General features: G+C 41.9%; 1 protein-coding gene across 4 annotated transcripts in view; it reads left to right on the top strand.

Annotated features, from left to right (window-relative positions):
- Positions 1-6991, top strand: part of STOX2 (storkhead box 2) — a 108265-nt gene extending 101274 nt beyond the window's left edge. For 3 of the 4 annotated variants that reach the window (XM_081807428.1, XM_081807435.1, XM_081807444.1), the window contains one exon: positions 385-6991. In XM_081807428.1, the coding sequence (XP_081663554.1) occupies positions 385-580 (196 nt within the window). In that variant the 3' untranslated portion in view covers positions 581-6991. The remainder of the gene's footprint in view (positions 1-384) is intronic. The other variant, XM_081807443.1, reaches the window with a different exon arrangement.
- The last annotated feature ends 10094 nt before the right edge of the window (positions 6992-17085 follow it).

Here is a 17085-nt window from a genome sequence, read left to right on the forward strand (position 1 = left end):
ATTCAGTGAATTTCCAGCCTGAAATGAAATCATCGCATATGTGTATTTAAGAGGATTCTTTTCTAAAATGAACGCGATAGCTATCTATCACATCAAATTTGGAAGCAGTTTCCTTGAATGGGGAAAGAAGGAGAAAAGATTTACAGTGCATCTAGCTGGATGAAAACCCGTTATTCAGGGTGCCACTGATTATAGTGTGTGTGAAACTTCTGGAGCCCACATTGGAAGAACATATGTGAATAATCAGTGTGAGGTAGTGTACATATGACGTCATGAGCCAACAGAGGAAATCCATTAACTACATCATTTGCTCTTCCTCTGGGGCTCAAGAGATAATTATTTATGTTTAAAACCAAACAAAACAAACCCTTTTTACTCTTTTAGCACTCGGGAGAGCCTGGCTTCCAACACGTCAAGCATTGTTGAAAGTAACCGTCGTCAGAACGCTACCTTGAGCCCGGTCCACGGTGGAGCTGGCCCGGCCTTCAACTTCCGAGCAAGTACGGACCCCGCAACCAGCGAAGCTGAGAAACTACAGAAACCTTCCAACTGCTTGCAAGCTTCTGTTACTAGCGTGTGACAGTCGTTCTGCCTCAGATCTCCTGTCTCATTCGATACAGCCAAGTTTACGACACTGGGACTGATGTTTACATCTTGGGAAAGACAAGCATCTCGACCACAGTTTTTGTGTTTACTTAAACTGTGCTGCTAAGTAGGCTAGGGCAAAAAACAAAAATCTTTATTTCAGAGTATTGCTTTTCACATTTATGGCTCTGTAGCAACCGAATAGCAGTAGGGGTGATATGTATACTTTTGCTTCACTACTTGTAACTGAGCACACATAGGAAAGTCTAGACACTGTAAGTGTGATATGCATTCCAATGTCATGAAGTTGCCAATTCCATTTTTAAATGCCACAGATACGTGTTGCTCCCAGTCTGTGGTCAGAGGGTGCCACAGAACTGATCCTTGACACTCCCCCCCCAAAAAAAAGTAAGCCACCCCAAAATGTCAAATACCAGGGTCCACCTTAAGGGAAATCAATGTCAAACTGACCAGAAGGGACCCCAGCCCTTTGTGTGTGAATTGTTTATGCACCAGTCATTTCTCACTGTGAGTTTTCGTGACACGATTTTGCAGGAGCCCGTGGAAATGTGTCAGAAGGGGTCGTGATCGAAATTCTGGGAGTGTTTGTTTTCAGGATTTTGTTTTTAAGTGTTACAGATGCTTGTCTGATTTTTAACCTTCCATAATCACAAACAGGAATATAGGCCTTTGATTCTGAAGTGGACGAAAGAAGGAGATCCCCAGCCTGGCTGGGACACAGCACTAAGGGATGGAAGAGGGAAATGTGGACTCTAAAGCTGTCAATCAAATATTTAAGGAAGATAATTTCCTCCTTGTGATACTTATGATGATCCTATCTTACTATAATAGATACGATAATTAATTTGTTTAAAAGCAAAATGTTCTTTGTGATACAAATGAAGAGTATGGCCTGGGGATGTTATTCTTTCTAATGGAAGGACATTAATCTATTTTATGTAGTTTTAAATAGAATGCCTAAATTAGGCTATGGGAGATCATTTTTAGTGGTTATAGGAAAGAGCAAAGTTAGGGAGAGTTGAACTTCAGGCCTTTTATTCCTGGAAAGATATCTATAGAGAAAAGTTTAAAATAATTTTTGATTAGAAATATACATGTGCCCATGTAATTACCAACAGAATGTGCTCATTCTGCAAGTATGGTATAATCGGAACTTGTACTCCCCTGAAATTTATCAGAGTAACAAATATGCATACATGAACTATGCCAGAGTAATGTTTACAGATACTTTGTAACCAATTTCAGGAGGCATTTTTAGGTGGATGTATAGTTACTAGCCCAATTTACTTCAAAATGGTTTGTTAACATTTTGCTTTGGTTTACAATGTCTTATTGAATACAAAGAAGACTCCGCAGCAAAGGGATTACAAATAATCGAGCTTCAACTTTACAGAAGAGAGACATTTCAAAGTTCCCCATTTTATTCTGTGAGAACAATGGACTAAATGTGTAGATAATGAAAAATTATTTGCAGAAGGGTTACATATGACACAAGTAAATGGTCTGACCAAAAGTTTAGTTTAGTGGCGTGTGAGCCATATAACCATAAAATATATATCCAAAAATAAATCTAAAATCTTCCCACCTCAGACTTCAGTAATTGGCATAAAATGTGTGAAACATTTCTGCTTCAGTATTAGGTTCAATCACTAGGGATCTGTTTAAAGAATGCACTCCTATACATAGCTGGACCGATTCTTGAAACATATGGATACTCTCTCATGCTTTTCAGATATTTGGAAGTTGCATTAGGTCAAACTGGACTCATCAAGTTTAGTCTAGATTCCTTTTTGGGTGCTTATAATGAAACGTAAGCACATTTCTTGGTAAACCCCCATACCACTAAAATGCTTAAGTCAGTTGGCTTTCAATCTCATGCCTTATTTCCTCCAAGGCATGCCCTGATTGCCCAGAAATGCACTATTTGTCTCATTGCTTAAATATGTCCAGGAGGAATGATAATCTATCTAATAGACTATACACACAGTCTATTTCCTTGGGGAGTTATATACCATACGGTTACTAAATTTTTCTGGCTAAATTCCTTTTTTTTCCAAAAAACCTGCTCTCGAGTGTTGAATCATACCATCAGTTCATAAATAATGTAACCATTGAAACAATACATCAGCCTCTCGTTGATCCTCTTGAAAGTAGCCATTATAATAATCAAACGCTGTGTGGACAGGAAAGGAAAGCATTACCTTTAAGAGAAGCTTTAAAATAGGAATCTATCAATATTTCACACGATACAGGTTTACAGAAGACATGATTCAAATAAAATGTGTATAGTATTTGCCTGATGCTATGGGGTACACTATTTTAAAAACAACAACAAAAACTCCCTTAGACCTGGAGCCATTAGCATAGAGAAGATGGGCTTTAAAGATGCTACGATGTAAGCAGACGTTCCGTGTGGAAATGTCCCCGTCTGCATCTAACAGGAGTCGTGGATGGGGGAGGCGTGGCAGCAGGAAGCATTGTTACAGATGTGACCCGAGATGGTCCTTGGACGGCGGGCGAGCTTCTCAGTGACCAAACCCTCAGCCCACGCCAAGCTTTGCCAACATCCTTTTCCTCCCCTGAACTGATAGCTTTGTGAGACGTGGCTGCTTATCTAGTCTTCACTTAGAGTTTATCAGCTGAAAGGTTTACAGAACTGAGTCTGGTTGAATCTTTGTGTAGCGTTCAACTCTAAAGGGTCAACCCGTCTGTCGGCATTTTGCACACTTATGTATTATTATGATGCAGCATATTACTTTATGGCAATTTTTATTTTTACATATAACTACCTCCATAAATTTGATGAAGCGGCAGCAGTGTGTTTAAAGTGTATTGTTCAGAAAAGCAAAGTGGAAAACCTCCGTAAACATGAGGCCATGGCGTTCTGTGTGTGTGTCCGTCAGTGACTGCCCCTGTGGACTCGTGACTTCTTCATGGCCGTGGTTTTGTTTTACGGCACTATTGAGCTTTCAGATGTAAACCTGTCTCTCCTCTCTTTCCCACAAAAGCACACTTGATTTTGTTACCAACGAAAGGAAGTTGAAATCTCTTGTCTTTCCCTGCCCCCTCTCCCCCACCCCACTCCTGCTAAGAGTTCTCCCCGGTGAAGAGCCGATCGGTAAACATAATTTAGCAAGCTCTTTACTCCTGTAAGAATCTGATTTGGAAATTCTAGGTATTCAGTAACTGAAGACACACAACAAATTTGGACTGTGCCGGCTTTGAAGTACTTTGGGCCTCTCTGCCTTCACTCACATGCTCCCATCCCGAGCCCAAACTTCGGTTTAATTAAAAGAGCTGTGTTCTGTTAAATAATTTGTATTCCATTTTATATATTTTGCACATCTCAGGGGACCTTAATGAGCATATGAAAAGGGGGGGTGCCATCAAATAGAGAAGACAAATGGAGGAGCTGAATGGGGACCAACCAGGATAAAAATACCAAATTAGTGCTTCTCTGATGTTGTGGAGTGCAAGCTCAGGAGGCATAAATTGAAAGTTAATCTGGACTAACAATGATCTGAACACCAGCTGTTCCCAGGTCTCCCTTTCTCAGAGCCCAACCAGCGGTTCGAAGATGTAAATTTAAATTCTATCGCAATCGCCCTGGGGGGAAAAATTTGTTGGACGAAAAGGAAAGCATTGTGCATTTTGTTTGTTTGTTTGTTTTTTTAGGTTGGCACAGCTTTGTAAAATCCTACCCAGGATAAAAACCACTTACCGCCACCAAGTGTACTTGAAAATAAAGTTTTTAACTTAAATTATAGGCATATAGCTCACAATACAAGAGTGAACCTATTTTGAAGTCTCGCCATTTATAACACGGGCACTATTTGGAGCTTGATTAAAAGCCAACAACAAGCTATCATGACTTTGCCAGTTCATTTTGGGATCTCAAAGTGCTTCCAAAGCATTCAGATTGACAAACAATTAACAAAGCAGATCCTACTTGTAATACCCATACTTGAAATGGACAGACAGAAGGGGGGAACCTCAGATTACCCAGAAATTCCGTGGCAGCTACCAGTGATCTGTTTTCTATCTGTTTGATAGACCATCATGAGAAATCACTAAATACAATGCTATTTTTCTGATGTGTGCTAATAAAGTCGAAGAAAACAAATACAACTGTACACTTTTGTCCATTTTCATTCAAAAAGTTCAGGGTGTTTGGAATTTTACAAAACCCACCCAAATGCCGTTGCGGTCAGAGGTAGATCCTAGACATACACCCTTGTTTACAGTTTCCTATTGGGCTTCTGTAATTCCTGTGCTAAAATTCCATCCTTTAGGAGCATGACTCTTCCCAAGAGTGGAAGGTGCTGAAACAGAAATTGTAATTAAAAACTTTATCAAGTACTCTTCACTGTGCTGCTTTAGCACACTAGAAATTCAATACAATATATTGAGTCCCACCTGGAAGAATCCGGATTTCCAAGGGAGCCGATCTAGTTCTCAGTGTGTTCTCAAACTAGGAGATACCAGATCCTTGCTGAGGACCTTCTCCATTGCCACAGGCCAGCCACAGAACCAGCCGGCGCAGGCTGTCAGGCGACAGCAGACCCCCAAGCAGAAGTGATCCCATCCTCTCCTTTCCCCCAGCCCACCCCCCTCCCCCCACCATCCTGCCCGTTCTCTTCTGTGAGCAGCCAGGCTTCTGCAAATGTTCAGGGCTTGAGGACGCTAGAACACAGGAAGAACGAATGCGAAAGCGTGGAAAACATTGTTTTGCTTGGGGTTAGTAAAATACAGGCAGGAAGGAGATTACTATCGGTCTGATCTTTGCCAAGTTAGATAAAAGAATCAGCTGTCATTCCGTCATTCTCCCCGAAGGTTTTACAGTATTAAGGACACATCCAATATTTTCCCATAGATTTTTATTTAGGAGACATTTCATAAATTATATATACAAAAAAAATTCATGATGAAATTTCCTGGTGCGTTTGAAATAGGCGTTGGCATCTCCCTGATTGAGTTAATCTCTGCGTCTTTTGCAGCAACATCCCAGAGAGAGATTCCTCCAGTGATTGCTCCCCTAACACATAATCCTGTGTTTTTACAGTTGTTCTATGACTTACAGTTGCTGATTGGCAAGGTTGAGGATTCTACAAGGCTCAAGGGGGACTAAACCTTCTTATGATTGTATATTATCAGTTATAGGGCTTTAATTGCTCATTGTTGGCTTCAAATGCGAACACATACACACACACACACACACACACACTGCCAACAAGGGAAGGGGAGTTTCACAAATGAGGCAGCAAATGTAAGGCTAGAGGCTTGGCTGGTCCACGTACAGCTGCCTACCTCCCTGTCCAAAGGCTGACCTTGGCACCCCCGTTCCCTTGCTCCCAACCAAAAGAGGTACCAAATCTGAGATCTGAGAACTCCTCCAGTATCAGTCCTCTGCAGTTATGGGAAATTCATGAAGTACACACTCAGCAGCTCCTTGCCTGCCTTTCCTCCCAGGTCCTTCCTCCCTGCCTCCTTCCCACTCCCCCACCTAGATACCGATCCACTGGCACGGTTTCCACACCGGAAGGGCAAAACAGTGTGTGGTATTGTGCACACGTGATGGGTTAGGACTAGAGCTGCCCTCGGGTCACCTTCATGTAAGTATTGACAGCTACAAATTAAGGTCCTTAGAGTAGTTGACATAGACACTACTTTCTAGAAGAGAAATTTCAACGTTAAGCTTAAAGGGATCATAATTCTGCAGGTATCTTTCTCTGAGTGACTGAATGTGACTATTGCATTGGGGTAAATGAATTAAGAAGTGCAAGTGGGATTTACTGTATGTTAGAAAGGAGTTTTGCAGCCAAGACTGCCTTGAATAAAATGTGTTTGCACTGAAAAAAAAAAAAAAAACTTTAAATTACTTGGTCTCTGGTTGCTGTAAAGGTCATCCAAGATGGATGTTCTGTTTATATTGTATAGTATTTCATATGAAATAATTACAGTTCATGAAATGTCTTCCCTAATGTTACTGATTTATGACAGCACATTTGTAACATGGTTTTTATCGTGTCGGTGTGCCATATTGTAAATGATGATGGCTTGTCATGCTTAGTATAATAACTTAAAAGGAAAAAAAGCACAGGGATTTTTGTAAGTCTATATTTGAAAGTCCCTCCATAAGGTAATATTGTGTTCATGTTGTTTATGTAGTGTTGTGTGAAATATCCATTTTGGATTGTGTTACTTTTTAAGATATTAAATAACATTTGGTTATATGTCTAAGTGGATTTTTTTTGGTACTTGAGCAAAAATACTTTAGGTGAGACCAATTCATTTCTTTCCTTAATTAATAGGCGTTTGTAACAAATTTTTTATTGCACAATCTTTGTTATTAGAGCTTTTGAATTAAAATAACTGAAAAGGGAAATATCTGATCAGAATCTTTTTCCGGGAATATTGAAAAAACCACAGTTTTTTGGTTAGCTATTCAAATTTCAAAGAGTCAGGCTTAGGGACGATACGCAGAATTGTGTTTTCTGTGAAATCAGAAAGCAGTGGGGTTGGTCTGTTTTGTTAGCCCTCAAATCACAACTTCTATCCCCAAATAAATGTGATCCCCTTTCCAGTGAACACCCAGGGGTTAGCCCCCATATTCTCAAGTTGGGAATTCCTCCATGTTTCGCTGCCTTCAGAATCTATCAGATACTCTCCTTGGCTGTCCTTCCTAGTGGCAAATCTTTGTACTTGGAGAATGGACTCCCTTTTTTCAAGCCAAAAGTAATCTGCCATCAAGCAAACGATGAAGCTAGGAAACAGCATGATTAATCAAAAACAATAGGAAGCTATAAGGTTGAGCCTGATTTTCTTGGAAAGGCAATACCCAAAATGGACCTCCGATGACAGTGTCATTTGGATAAGCGTGGAGAACCCAAGGTGACCACTTTGAAGGACAAATCTGATTTTAGTTGTGTACGTTTGTCTATAGATACCTTAAATTGGCTCAATTCAGCCACTTCATTTTTCAAGCACAAAGCTCGGGAGAACAAGAATACTGGAAGAATATGTGGGTTTTACACTAGGACCAAAAGCTACTGTGTTAAAAGCAAGGTAACCGTATGTTCCTTTCAGAGCGATCCAGTGAGCCAGACACATGGAGGAAATGTGGTGACTTTAATAAGATGGAAGTCAGGATTCGGACTCCTTTGAGAGAATGGTCACAGTTCATAAAAATCTTTTCTTTCCAAAGGAAATGGTATGGTTTTAACTTATTTTTAAGTGTTTAGAGTGGTGGGATTTTTTTCCTCCATAAGGAAAAGCCAAGCAGAGCACCAAAGAAGGTATTCACCTGACTTTAATAATTTAACTGTGAAATTGTATCCCTACTGTGGGAATACTTGGATTTCATGATATGCCCCCTGTTTGGGCCCGGTGGCTCCAGACTTTTCCTGTAAAGCAAATAGTTAATCATGTAACACATGGAGTAAGTGTGTGTGATGAGTATTCACAGAGCACATTGCACCAGATGGCAGTTTCAAGGAAAATCAAAGCACCTGCCCTCCAGATAGGCTGAGCAGGGTTTTCTGGTGAATCTTCTTAAAAGAACTGCATTAGAAGTGCGATGTTAAGAGTTAGAGGGAGATACCATATGTTCGGTAAGAGAGGTAAGGTCAAAAATGTTGATTTGGAATTCGAGGGACAAAATTGAACTGATGATGTTCAATGACGAGCGAATTCTTTCCTCCTGATGTCCAATGACGAGCGAGGACTCTGGGCTAGTGTCTGTGGGTCAGGTGGAGGGAAGGTCCCGGACTTCTGGCCAGCACTGGCCTGTGTAGGTGCCCCTTTAAATGGGTTACTTAGGCAGCCCCCAAATTCCACCCAGCATGTTCCTCCTGGGTCACCCTGCTTCCTGTCTCCCCTGTTTCTCTTCCTTTGTTGTAAAGCTCCACGCATTGTTTTTCTTTTCTATTTCCTTGGGTTTATTTCACTTCATTACTCTTTTCTCCATGCTTAACCAAGAATTTTTGTTTGGTTGATTGTAGTTATGCTTTCTTGTCTAATGTTTGGACTCTTTCCTGGTCTCAATTATTTATGTATAAATATATATAATTATTTTTATATATATTTATGTATTGTGTATTGATATATTTACATAATATATATATTATAGATATAAAATGTATGTGTTATAATGTAGGATATCTAATAAGTTATATACATAATCTGTATGTAGCTACAATTGATAGCTAGTATTTTAAATTTCATATTTATATTGCCCTATCCTCCTTGGATCCACAGGCCACTGTCTTCCCTCAATTTCACTTCCACTCACGTTTGCACTAAGAGCTGTTTGTTCTCCAACACTTGGATGGAAATCTGCCACCAGCTGATTCATCAAAGGTCTGATAAATCACTGGCAACTTCCAGAGATGATAGATAGGTAGATGATAGATAGCTAGATACTGCATGAGACCAAAGATCTCTGTATCGCTATAGTCTACGAATGGCAATGAAACAAAAGGAGCTGTCAGGCAAGAGGCTATAGTTTGACTTCTGTGTGACTCCCTTTTAATGATGTGTTGAGAATTTATTATCTTGGGAAATTATCTTTGAACATTTTTATACCTGTGCTTCAAGCCAACATCTGCCATTCTTTATTACCCCCTAGGTTGTGTGTGTGTGCGTGGGGGGGAAATCCCCCCTGAAAGGCACTTCCTTTAAAGTTAACAACAGCTTCGTGGTTTCTAGCATTTCAAATCTCATTCTCAAATATCTTCCACCAGCATAGCATTTCCCCATTTGCCACCCAGCTAGATTGCAAAGGTACCAGCCGTCTGTCTCACCCAGCGTCGCTTCCCATAGTTTGTTATTGCTGACAAGACATGCGACAGGTTTACAAATCTTAAATGGATTGGAGATGACAAGGTCTTTTCTTCCCCTTCCTATGTTATTTGATGGCAGTTCATAAGACATCTGTGCTGAATGTCAAAGGATCGATATTCAGACGTGGAAAGTATCAGGGTTTCTAGAGACAGAATGATGGCCTTGGAAACAGAAGATTCCATTTCCACAGTCAGTGTCCTCCTGTGCTTCCTTCTATGTCTCTTTAAAAGGGACCAAATTAGGTGGTTTAGGGGTTGCCTGCTGGCCTCATAAGAAGTCAGGCAGATGGGTCTGATAGAGGTTATCTTTTACAATTGACTTTTGTTCTAGCCAATTAATTGGTAGCACTACCAAATGTGTACGCATCCCTAAAGATTTTGGCAGTCAGAATATTTCGTAGAGTGCTTATTTAAAGCACTTCCATTGAGTTTTTAAAGCAAAACTTCTAGAATAGTTTTTGAATTACAGAATTATTGTGACAATAGTAGAGAGAGTTCCTGTTTCCCCATCATTAAACATCTTGCATTAGTATGGTACAGTGCTTGCAATTAATGAACCAATATTGATACGTTACTGTTCACTAAAGCAATACTTTATTCAGATTTCCTCGGTTTGTCCCCACCATCATTTTTGTGTTGCAGGAGCCCCATCTGGGATACCACATCATATTTAACTGCTACGTCTCCTTAGTCTCCTCTGACGGTTTCTTAGACTTTGTTTTTGATGACCTTGACAGTTATGAAGGGGACTGGTCAGGAATTTTGTATAATGTCCCTCGATTTGGGTATGACCTATGCTTTTCTCATGATCAGGCTGGAGTTATGTGTTACTGGGAGCGGGGATCATAGAGGATACCATTCTCATCATACAATATCGAGAGTAAATATAACTTATACCATTGACGTTAACTTTGATCACCTCGCTTGAGGTAATGTTTGAAAGTTACTCTTTCTCGGCTTACATCCTGTCCTCTTTAGAAGAAAGTCACTATGCTCAGCTCCCACATAAGGAAGGAGGAGTGAGGCTCCATCTCTTAGGGCGGAGAATCTAAACAGATTATCTAGACCTCTTCTGTACAGATTTGTCTCTTCTTCCGCATTTATTCAATCATTTATTCTTATCAGTATAGATTTCTGGGTATTTATTTTATACTTTGGGTTATAGTCCATTACTACTTGATTTATGTTATTCCTTGAGTTTTTCCAGCATTTGCTATTGATTGCTGTTTCAGTTGGTTCCAGTATCCTTTTGACACACCCCCATTATTGCAGGTGATTGTTACTTGTCTTCCTAACTTCCTGGCACTATAAGACGCTCTAAGCTCATTTTATATGTACTGCCCCAGTCTTAGAATCGGCCACTTCTCCAAGGAGCATGGTTTCTTTTACTGGCAGTTGGTATTAGAAACCAAGATCTAGTGGTACCAGGCATGCCCACTGCTACCAGAGAGCCAATCTTTTTTTTTTTTTTTTAAGATTTTATTTACTTTTTTGAGATTGAGAGAGAGATAGCATGAGTGGGGGAAGCAGAGGGAGAAGCAAACTTCCAGCTGAGTAAGGAATCTGATGCGGGACCCAATCCCAGGACCCTGGGATCACGACCTAAGATGAAGGCAGATGTTTAACTGACTGAGTCACCCAGGCGCCCACCGGAGAGCCATTCTTTCTAGGATCTCTCAGGTGACAGAGCCAGGAGACAGAGGTGTGCATGCTAACCTGCGTATATGCATGTCTATCAATATTTCTATCTGCAGTCATCTGTATCTCTGGTAAGCTAAATGTGGGTTCATACCGATGTATCCCACTCTAATCCATGACTACGTTGATCATTCTAGCCTGCTTATCTGTAACCTTCCCTACTCCAGCAGTGAGAAACCAGGCACCCAACACCGCCATCTCTTTACCTAATTATTCAATTGCAGTATACATGAATAGCAGTTCATCCATTGCATCTTATAAAACTGATCAGGTAATCATGGATAAACAGGGAAGGGAAAAAAAATGGAAAGGTTTCTCAACTTAGCCTAAGTAGGTGGCATACTTGATGTGACAAGACAGCGAAGATCATAAGCTTATCAGTGGACTTAACCGGTCTGATAGGATTTTTCTAAAATTTTTAAGGTTCAGAGGGGGAAAGGCCACTACTGATAACATTTAATGTGTATCTTTTCTTATGTCACATTGTCAGTCCTGGTAGGGAAAGGGGTGTGCTGACTTCCTTAGTGATAGATCCAACGTTTGGTAAGCCCCCACTTCTTCTCTCCACTCCAGTCTCTGCATATCTAAATTTTAACCACATTTCAAGGTCCAGATCAAATGCCTTCTCTTGCACAAGGGCTTCTCTGAACACCCCTTTCCACTCCCATGCCCTGACAAAAATATGACTTCTTTTCCCTTTCTTATAGTACAACACTTATCATTCCCAACCTGTGTTCTTGATTCCTATCTTAAAGTCAGGACTTCAGACTCCTGCCCAAGACCATGACCTCAGCTAAACCATTTATGCCATTTTTATGCTATTTATTGGATCTTCGGGGGGGGGGGCACACACACACACACCTGCTCTTGTCATTGTTTCTCAGTGGCCCTTAAGAGCTCTGAAATCTTCAGTAGGCTCCACTGTGCAAGCAATGGGCTCCATGTGATGTTCCCAGCAGGATTTCGAAAACCTTGAGCACTTTGCTCAGGCCTGCTTCTAACCCAGGCAGCCTTCTGGAAATGTGCTCGCTAGCCAAGCTGCTCGGCCTCAGTGTGTCTTCTCTCTCTCAAAAGAAAACCAGCAAGGAGGGGATGGCTTTTGAAACGTCAAAAAGTTGTTACGAGATTAAAAGCTGAGTGGGAAGTTTTAGTCCCTTCTTGTGAGCCCACGCTTTGTGGAAGCCCACGGTGATGGGGGGGCGGGGGGGACTGGGTTTCACGCAGCACCTACAAAGATGGAAGAGGAGTTAAAAGAGGTGGTCAAAAGCCACTGAATGTGCCGGGCAGGGAAAGCTGCTGGCTGCGTGGGAAAGGGGCCAACCTCGCTCCGTGAGTGTGTAGAGTCTGTTTGTGTCCCTGTGTCCCCAAGGCTGTGTTTCTGCAGGGCTCCCTGAAGTGGTGGGAGTATTTATGACCATGGCCACAATATGTTTCTTTTTAACCATATCTTAAATCTAAAGACAGCCGACTATTGTTTATGCAAACTTTCCACAGAAGTATAACAAAAAATTTATTTTCTCTCTCTTGATTTTGAGGTTTTTTCCCCCCATCGTAGCCACATGTTTTTCTTTCTGCTTCTTGTCATTTCTTCCCCCAATCTCCTGCTCCTTCCCTTTCTGCATCTGTAAGATTTTGACTGCAACTAATTTTTCATTTTAATGTTCTCATTTCTCTCCCCACCCCACCCTCTCATACCCTTTTAAAACAAGTCCTGGATTTTGATTTCTTGATAACCTTTTTCCTATCTTCCTACAACAGTGTGCCTAGATATAGCTAACTCATTTAGTAGCTGTACTGTGGGTAGTTTAAAAGCTTAGCCAGGGAATTCTACTGACAAACTACTTGCTATTACTTCCAAATACTCAGGTTAGCTGGAAAAAAAATTAAATAAAAAATGAGTCGTGCACCAAAAATCTCCCGAGCTGTAGTTGACCTGCCTTGTCGGGGATGGGGTCTTCAACAGGAGTGTCTGGAACGATGGTTTTCTCTGTGGCACCAGGGTGCAGAAGCCGGGATTGGAGTCCTGTCCTGGGGCGTGGTTTGGCTCAGGGTGAACCGAATGACTGCAAGTTTTACTGGGAGACATGGTGTTACATAGTATCCTCCAAATCCAAACTTGAAAGTCTTGCCTCTATGAATATACACCTCTTAATTTTAGTTTTTTTGTGTGTTCCAATTATTCTACAAGAGGCACATACTGTTTTAAAGTCAGAACATTGTTTCTTAAAAAATGAAATGTTTAAGAATACAATGAACAGAAGAAAGGTTGTGCACGGAGACTTAGGCGCATCCTCTGTGTTACGACTTCCTTTCTGGCCTCTTCGCCTCCGCTGGGGGCTAAACTCTGGAGCCTGCAGATTTCTCTTGAGTATAGAAAGGCTTGATGGCGCGCCTGGGTGGCTCAGTTGGTTAAGTGACTGCCTTTGGCTCAGGTCATGATCCTGGAGTCCCGGGATTGAGTCCCGCATCAGACTCATCGGGACTGAGTCTGCTTCTCCCTCTGACCCTCCTCCCTCTCATCATTCTCTCTCTCTCTCAAATAAATAAAATCTTAAAAAAAAAAAGAAAATCTTGTTAATTTTTCAAGTTGCAGATCAGTGTGTTTCTTGCTTTCCAGAGCAAAAATGTTCTCCCGGTCTCAAGAAAGTGCAATCCAAAATTTCTTCATTATAAGGTAGGGTTACGATGGGGAAAAGCCAAGATGAAAGGTAAGGGTTGTCTCTTTCTTTAGGCCCAGAGTAAAAGTCATCATGAAGGGGAGACAAATGAATCCTCCGTAGCCTTTATAAACTGGTGCTTGATTTATTCTCCTTATTCGTTACTGCAGAACTTAAACATTCTCCCCAAATGATTTGTCACAATTAACTCATTCTTCTCAGAATCTAAGTGGAATCTTCAGATAGTTCTTACTGTACCTGGAAATCTGGTTCTTGTCAATTCATGTAGTGTTTGATTAATCCTTATCATAATTTGTAGTAAATATATCTAAATCAGAGACTTTATTTTTTTTTAAAGATTTATTTTATTTTAGAGAGAGACAGTGCAAGTGAGCACATGAGCAGGGGAAGGGACAGAGGGAGAGAAACAGACTCCCTGCTGAGCACATAGCCTAGGCCCAGGGGCTCAATCTCAGGAACCTGAGATCATGACTTGAGCTGAAACCAAGAGTCAGACGCTCAACCGACTGAGCCATCCAGGTGCCCCTAAATCATAGACTTTAAACAATATTACCCCCCAAAAGGTAGTCCATTAAAGGGGATGCATTTTCAAAATTTAGGGCCCATTGTCATAGACAATTTTTGTTTTGCTGTTAAAGACTAGGTTTTTGCAAAGCTAGCTAAATCAATGAGGTTTAAATTTAATAGTATCCTGAATACTGTTTCTCTAAATTCAAATATTAATAATATACCATTTGAGGAAGGAACCTAAGTCAGAGGAAAGGTTAAACAAAAATATACCTGCATGTACTGTAATATCATTTGAATGTTAATTTTGGTATAATAGGTGTTCTGAGCAGCAAATGTTCAGTGTTTTCATCTTGACTGCAAGGCATCTTGGTGTGTTCTGGGAGCACAAAGTGGAAGACATGATCATTGTGTTCTAGGGGGTTCAGAAGGGAAGGTCACCCCTACACCTGGAAAAGTAACAATGCAACCCGGTTGCAAAGTGCTCAAGATAGCATGGGAAAATACACCCTCCTGGAGCAGCTCCAAGTTCCAGAACTATCCCACCTGCTCACCAACTGTGGGATTTGGCAACTAGCTTCACTCATCTGACCTCTGAGGTTCAGCGCTATGGTCTGTTAGAAAAATGGGGCTAGATTCTGCCTTCCCTCCCTCACAATGGCGTCTGTGAGGATCACGATTGCAGGAGACCCATGCAAACCACACCCGCTAGGTAAGGTACAAAACCAGTGCTGTGCTATTGGGTAGGCTCAGGGCAGATGGCGCATGATTGTGGTACTATTCGGGCAGATGGATTCTTACAGATACTTAGGATTTAAGCTGGACCTTTCAAGAATGTAAGGACGGAGCGACCTGAAGAGTATTCCCGGCATATGTTAGAAGCAGGAGTGGCAAAGATATATTTGCAAGACAGAGAGTATATCTTATTAATCTTCCTTTAGACTGAACATCATAAATGCTGTGAGTGCATGTGGGGGAAGGGGGGGCTGACATTACATATACATCTCTCTAACCTGATTTTGCTACAGAACATTAAAACCAATCATGGGAAGGTGCCGCGCTGGAAGTCTGTCGTGTGTTAGTCTTTATGCCTGTGTCTGCAGATGGAGCCACCGTATATCCTTGCTTCCAATTTTTGTCTTAAGTCTAACTCTGAATAGTAAGCCCTCTTAGCCCATGCCCTTCCAGTCATTTGAACACTCTTGTGTTCTTTGCTTTTCTTCCCTTTCCCATGTACATATCGGGGGCCCGCAGCTGGATCACAAGGGTCCTGAAGGTGGGAAGGCTTTGCACTCATGCCACCTCACAGAGCCTGGCAGGGAGGTCTGCTCCTTATTGGTGTAATGCTGTGATGCCCACAGACCCTTCTTCCTTCTTAATGTTCCTGGACTCACTGCTTCTGACACTCACACCCACCTGCAGTTCCGCTGGTAGACTTTAAAGTATCCTCCGCAAAGTCATTCAGGTAGAGAAAAAGCCAAATGGGTTTTTAAGGCTTCTGAAAAACCTATGATTTTGTGCTGAGTTACCATATCAGAGTCACTAATGTCAAGATGCCCTGATCTTCCTGTATTTTATGTTTGATTTGAAATGGCTAAATACTAAATTCAACTCTGAACCCAAAATACAAGTCTGAGTCTGTTACTCCCCTGCTTAAATCCTTTCATTGGTCAAAATTAGGTCATTGAGATCCAACTCTTTACTACGGCTTGTGAGGTGCCTCTCGATCTGGTCCCCACCTTTACCTCCCATCCCTGCCTTCCAGTGCCTGAACCTTTCCCTGGGCTCCTTGCAGCCCCCAGATCATTTCAAAGCCTGGCAGATCGAATGGAGCGTTCTCTCCTGCCCCCGCTGCCCCTTCCTAGCACCCATTCACCACTATTCAATCTTCAGGTTTCACTGAGCTGGATCGCAAGAATTTTCCCTGGCTTGCAGAGCCTGGAGAAGGCCTGACACTTCCTGCTCAGAGGTGGGGCTGTCTCTTGTCACTGGTCAGGTTCCCTGGGATGCAAACTCAGATGAAGATTTGTATTGGAGGGAATGCTCATGGGATCGGTCCCCCTGAGAAGAGAAGGGGAAGAAACAAGCCTGGCCAAGGAGACGTTGGGCTCTGTCAATCCTCTTCAGCTAAAGACCACCAGGAACAATACCTGGGGTTCCACAGATCGAGTCTATGACTCGCTGCACAGTGTGAGATGCACACCGTGGAGAACCACGGGCCTCTCAGTATGAGTGTTAGACGCCAGTAGATAGCATTTGGACTTCGGTTAGGAGAGTTGGGAGAAGACCTAAGGTTCCCTCTAGATTGCACGCTGCTAGAGCAATCTAGAAAACAAAATGGCAGCATGTCTATGATGCATCTCCATAAATCTTACCCCTAGTGGGGAAGGGTAGAATGAGGATATGGCTGGAACGGTGAAGAAGTAGCAGCCGCTCATTCTGGCCAAGAAGGGGTGAGGGGAGAATTTGTTATTGTCCGAGTGGCACAGTGACCTTGTCTTTATGCTTAAATGAAACTGTGAAGAGGGCTTGCTTCATCTCATTTTATTATGATCTCAGAGTAGCCTCATCATTTGTGTGGTATTCTGTGAAGTTGTTTATGTTCCTCAGGAGAATAACGTGGCCCAGCTGTGAGTGCTAGTCTGGCTTCCGATTATGAGGGCCTGGTCTTTTCTCCTTTCTCCTGTGATGCAGGCTCAGCAGGTTCCTCAGCGGCTCCCCAGAGGAGGCTCCCAACCCAGGTGACTGCAGTGCTC

The sequence above is a fragment of the Leptonychotes weddellii genome, chromosome 2 (genome assembly GCF_054177405.1).
Source record: "Leptonychotes weddellii isolate Sample4059 chromosome 2, ASM5417740v2, whole genome shotgun sequence".
Classification (NCBI taxonomy): domain Eukaryota; kingdom Metazoa; phylum Chordata; class Mammalia; order Carnivora; family Phocidae; genus Leptonychotes; species Leptonychotes weddellii.